This window comes from Montipora capricornis, chromosome 3 (assembly GCF_036669925.1).
Source record: "Montipora capricornis isolate CH-2021 chromosome 3, ASM3666992v2, whole genome shotgun sequence".
In the NCBI taxonomy this organism is placed as follows: domain Eukaryota; kingdom Metazoa; phylum Cnidaria; class Anthozoa; order Scleractinia; family Acroporidae; genus Montipora; species Montipora capricornis.
The window spans coordinates 29,513,932-29,519,619 of NC_090885.1; the positions used below are offsets into that span (position 1 = coordinate 29,513,932).

Sequence of the window (5,688 nt, forward strand, 5' to 3'; positions counted from 1 at the left end):
GTGTAAGCTGGCGGTTTTGTTAGAACGGGCGGCAACGAAAAAGGCGCCCACAGAACGAAGGACGCCGCAAAAACGACGAAGGGTGAGGAGAAACCTTTCAGCTTTGCTGCTCTCTCGCGCACTGCACAACAAAACAAAACCACAAGCTAAGAGATTAAGCTTCATGCGAGGTCACGGAAGTTGTCTAAAGCTTGAACGGTGGGTCCTTCTATGTAACTTATGCAGACATCAAATTCAATCATCTTTTATTGATAAATTGTTGCAAAATCCGAAAGCCCAAACAGCAACCTACAAAGATGGTACGAAAGTTCATTTAAAAGTGCAAATGAGTGGCATGAACAAGTCAGGTGTGTACTGTGAAATATCAAGGTCGAACAAGACCGGTAGTTAGGAAATTACGCTGGTCGAAGCCTTGGCACCTAAACGCGGAACTCAAATCCCAACCTCGTTATCAGGGTCTCCATTGTCGTTGAAGAGACAAAAAGAGACCCTGAGAACGAGGTTGCTCAAATCCTTGTACTCAAGCGTAATTTTACAAGAACTCGACATGAGATACAGGGGTCAGTTTTAGCTTTTCTTTCTCTTCCGGTTTCTCCTGTGACGCCATGGGAGACTTGTTCTCTCTCCACGACTTCACAATTTTTTCAATCGCTCCAGGCGTCCATGATTGTGAAAGAGGTGAAGCCTCTATCTTGCTCAACAGCTTCGAACGAGACAGTTTTCTTACACGCGGAGTCGTTGCACAAAGCTTTCTGGATTTACTATTGTCTATTTTTTCGACGTGAGGTTCTGTCTTTGAATGAGGACTTGTCCTATTTATGCCATCATTGATACTAACAAAAGGAGGAGAAGCGATATTTCCTGGACTCGATTTGGCACACTCGGAATATGATGCCTCTGTTCTATCAGTTTCATTTGGGCTTACAGAGCCTGCGCGTCTCCTCCCTGATTTTCCAGACTCTGACCCCGAGTCTTCGCTCTTCCTGTAAACGAGCGAGGATGTGCAGCTCCGCGTGCGCCCTTGAGCTGAATCTGATTCAGATTCTCTGCCATCTGAGTCCTCTTGGCCTCCTTCGATGCTGGATTGGGAATCAGATCTTTGGAGCGAATGTCTCGATTTGTCTGCAAAAAGGAAGTTGCATAAAAATGAGCGTATTAATTAAGAGTTTCGGCATATATGTACTCATAGTTTCCCTGTCATACTACAAACAGGAAATCAAGCTATTAGCAGCGAGTTCTTCCAAGTAGGGATGGTGGTAATTGGGTGAAATTCAATTGCAAATTGCACGTTTCAGACATTGCTACCAAGTTCAGATATAGAGAACTTATTACTGGAGCTATCTTAATCTTAAGACTTGAAAAGAAATCATACTGGCATTATGGCACTTTCAAAGACAGTTTAGGTTCTTGAAACTTCTGAAATCGAAAGAAGCAACAACCTCATTTCCATGGCCTATCTTAGAGCCCAACTCTTGTCCGAGAAACAGCCTCGGCAAGTAATTTGGACCAGAAAATGTAATTTCAAGCATGAAACTAAGGCAACTTTTTGTTTGATCTCCAATGAACAAATGCAAAGCAGTGCTACTCTCGTGAGACAAAAATTGCGCGTGACAATTGTGCGACATCTTTGCGTTTTCGCCGTGCGTGAGAGTGTTACGTGACCGCCATTCGTGACAGTGTTTCATGACCGCCGTGCGTGACAGCAGAGACTGATACATGATTGGTGACTGAGTGAAGTGCAGTAAAGACCACCTTCCGGTAGATGCTCTGTGCTGGCGTGAGGTGATGAATAGAACGAGCTAAGACCTTTCTGTGCCATGGTGATGTTCTGCTCCGCTTTCTGGATGTATTTGCTAAGTTGAACATGAGTCTGAAAACAGGATGCAACAGGATAAAAAAACACGTTACACGACACAGGAGTATGATAAACATGACAAGTGTTTGTGGATTATGATTGTGAATATGTAAATGTAGTTAACTGGCAAATTTAAAGGTTCCCCCCCCCCCCTCCCAAATATAAATGAGATATTGTTTGATAACATTTTTGTCTTCTCCTTCAGCGATAATTGTAATGCTTGATGTGAGCTACCTTACTCGTTAGGGTTGGGATCAAAGTTCTCTTCGCCCAGTATAACCGCTGACCGGTTGGCTCAGTAGGTTGAGCACGGACTAACCTCCGGCCGAACCAACACTCAGGGTCTTAAATAACTGAAGGGAGAGTGCTGCCTTTGTAATGACATCTGCAACGGGTTAGACTTTCTAGTCTTCTCGGGTAAGGTCGATAAATTGTAGGCCCTGTCTCAACAACCCTTCAATGTTCATAACCCCGTGGGACGTAAAAGAACCCACACACTATTCGCAGTAGGGGATAGAGTTCCCGGTGTTGTGTTCAGGCCTCCTTTCATTCATCCATTCATTCACTCTCAGTCATCTTTCGGGATGTCACGCGGGATGTCACGCAACGATCCCAAAAGACGGCTGCGAAGGAGACTACTGTTTTCGCAGATTAATTTTAAAATGACGCTGAAAAGGCCACCAACCTTTGAGTATTCTCCCAGATGTTTAACGAAGGCATCCCGAAGACGATTTCTGAAGAAAACAAAAATACCATCGTTGCGTTTCACAAAAAGTTTAATTGGCCATTACCGAGTTCATGTTTGCCTCCTCATCAAAGCGAGTCTAAGTGCGAAGTTTTTCTTATGCAACATATGTAAAGTAGTAATTACCATCACAAAAAACTTCGCACTTAGGCTCGCTTTGAAGAGGTGGCAGACATGAACTCGGAAATGCCCTATTGGATGACTTGAACCAAAGCAAAAGTTATACCCAAGTTATAACGTTGAAAGGTATATATATTTTTTTCACAAACGAACCTTATATCTGCTTTCACTGTTTCCTTGGAAATCTGTAATAGAAAGGAATTTGTTTGTCCTTAGAAAGAGCATCATCGGATTTGGATTGTGGAAGGCAAAGTGTGATTTTCAATTGAATGAAGTGGAATCCAACAATCACTATAGAATCAGACTAAAATGAGGAAAAAGATACTTTCAACCAAAATAAATATTAGCAACCAATAAATGAAAAGCATTACAATGAACCCACTGGGAACTCGAAAAACCCGAGCCCCAGATGGGATTTGAACCCAACTCTATGGTGAGAAAGGGTGAAATGTGGGTCTTTGACTCGAGCTGCATCACGCAGCCACAGAGTCAAATAGCGACTGACAGCATAGCTCATAACTGCATCGCGCAGTCACATTGAGAGCATCATTGAAATCCAGTTGCCTGTATTTCTGTGAACGATGCGGCCAACCAACCACCAAAGTGAGCGAATGTGAGAGATTAATTAACACATATTAAATGAAAGGTATTACAATTGAACCCACTGGGAACTCGGAGAAATCCGAGAGGTTAGAGCATCCGTACTAGACCACGGAAGGTCGTGGGTTCGAATCCCATCTGGGGCTGAGATGACTTTGTTCTCGCGGGGGTATTAGATGCGGTTTGCGAGCTGGATGAGCTAACTGAACATGCTTTTTTAAAAATAAATATAATATTTCCTCGTTAGCGGTTAGTGTTTGTTAAGTGACCGCGGGTATTGAGTAGGTTGCGATAAAGTTGAGATAAAGAAAAGATTAAAAGATGAATTGAATTTGATTCCGATTAATTAAAAACCTTTCAATCATTCCAAACAAAAGAAAGGGCCTAGGAAACGCGAATGCATATTATTGTGTATAGAGAACAAAACCAAACACCGATCAACCAATTCTTTGTCCATTTTAACTTTAGTAAAAATAATAAACAAACCGCGATAACGAACAAGGTAAATCAATGCAGATTCTTTCTACAACATGCGCTGTTTTACCATGTATATTACCGCAATTTATGTATTATTACGCGGGATGCCACAGGAATATCACGTCATAAAACTAGTCGAATTCCTTTTTTCCTTCCCTTTTTTTTTGTAGGATTTCAAGAAATATAAATCTTTCGAGTTTAAGAAGTAGTAACAGGTGGTGGCGATCACTCTGCAGTGTATGGATGCGACAATGACCGTCGATATTCAGCCGAGCGACAGATTAAACTAGTGCTGTCTTGAGGGTTTACTCTCGTCGGACCAACAAAGAAATGGCAGCTTGGGAGAAACAGCTTCAAAGAAGAAACTTTAAGGCCAACAAGAGCACTAAAGTTTACTCTAATCACTTTGCCGGTGGATACCGTTGTGATACTTGCGAAAACCCCATTTTGTATACAAAAGGTTATCCAGACGAGCGCAATAATGTGAAGTGTACAGAAAACATCGACACGAAAGGAAAACGAAAGCAACATTTAAAGCCAGATTCCGAGCCTTCAGTGAAGCAATGCCGTGATAGCTATCTGGAGAAAGAGTCCAATTTAAGTGCTTCGTCCTCGCACAATTCCGAGTTAAGTTTTCCACTTTCAATCGAGGTTGATTTCACATCGACAATATTAATTTTTCTTATTTTCAGTTGTGTATTGCGTTCCATTAGCATTAGATCAGTTTGAAGAAGGGAATAGTTTCTGATCAGTTTTTACTTTCGTTTCAAATACTGTATACGATGACATTCGCTTTTCGGTGGTTAGCGACTAGTTTGTTCGCGCCCTGGGGATCCCAGAAGTCTTTCTCATATGAAGGGGAAAACAAAGAGGCCTGGAGACCGGCAACTCATTCATTCTTTCCTCATGTTGCCGCCAAAAGCTTAATAGGGAATTTAAGAAATCACGACGGCTACGGGGACGAAAACGTCACTTCAAAATATACGTTTGAGCTATTCTAAGTATTTCGGGATTATTCAATCTTGTTTATATTATACAATATGTGCGACGTGTCCTATAACTGGATTGGGTACGAACGGATTTGAAGTAAGGAGCGAGACTGAAAGATTCACTGTAGTTTGTCCACGTTGTCGTCAAAACCTCCAATTTGGTAATTTCACTTCTCATATGACCCGTACGGCCCCGCGCGCGCTTTCATTGCAAAACTATTGTTAAAATCCCCGTATTAGGGCCGTACGCGAGGGCGCGAGAAGGGCCGGAGAAAGCCGTACGGCCCTGCTAGGATCGCGTACGGCCCTCATACGGGGATTTTCTCAATAGTTTTGCAATGAAAGCTCGCGCGAGATGCGAACTAAAACAACTTTGTTGCTATATAAATCCCGACTTTTCGGTCAAAATGAGCGACGTAAGTGAACGTTCCGAATTTTTTTTACCCGACAAAAAAAAAAAAAAAAAAAAAAAAGGAAAAGCGCGGTGGTCATATGATAAAATGCTTATTGACTGAGTTAGGTCCGACCGGACGGGAAAATATTTGGCCCTCGGTCATGGCGCACCGCCGTACGCCATGCCGTACGCCATGACCTCGGGCCAAATATTTTCCCGTCCGGCCCTCCTACTAAGTCAATAGGAGACCATTATATAACCCTTCTTAACTTTCAAATTTACATTGGGGCTGACGAAGTTCGGTAGATCCGAACGAAATATTCCACTTGTCTAGTCTTTTTAGTCTTTAATTGTGCTCTGAGTTTTGGAAATTTTTATAGTTTTAATTATGGTTCCAGAGCAGGAAAACAATATTTTTGGTTTTACATAGCAGTAGTTTTGACGAGTACGGGAGAGAAATGTTGAAAAATGCGTGCCGCACGTGCAGCACGATCATTTGGGTTTTTTC

General features: G+C 42.3%; 1 protein-coding gene across 8 annotated transcripts in view; it reads right to left on the reverse strand.

Moving 5' to 3' along the window:
• Positions 1-228: 228 nt before the first annotated feature.
• LOC138042832 (uncharacterized protein MCAP_0864-like) overlaps positions 229-5,688 on the reverse strand; it is a 27,682-nt gene continuing 22,222 nt past the window's right edge. For 4 of the 8 annotated variants that reach the window (XM_068888857.1, XM_068888858.1, XM_068888855.1 and 1 more), the window contains exons 9-12: positions 2,874-2,905; positions 2,541-2,589; positions 1,753-1,870; positions 229-1,122 (exon numbers count right to left, since the gene is read on the reverse strand). In XM_068888857.1, coding sequence (XP_068744958.1) covers positions 533-1,122; positions 1,753-1,870; positions 2,541-2,589; positions 2,874-2,905 — 789 coding nt within the window. In that variant the 3' untranslated portion in view covers positions 229-532. The remainder of the gene's footprint in view (positions 1,123-1,752; positions 1,871-2,540; positions 2,590-2,873; positions 2,906-5,688) is intronic. The other 4 variants (XM_068888860.1, XM_068888861.1, XM_068888859.1 and 1 more) reach the window with 2 other exon arrangements.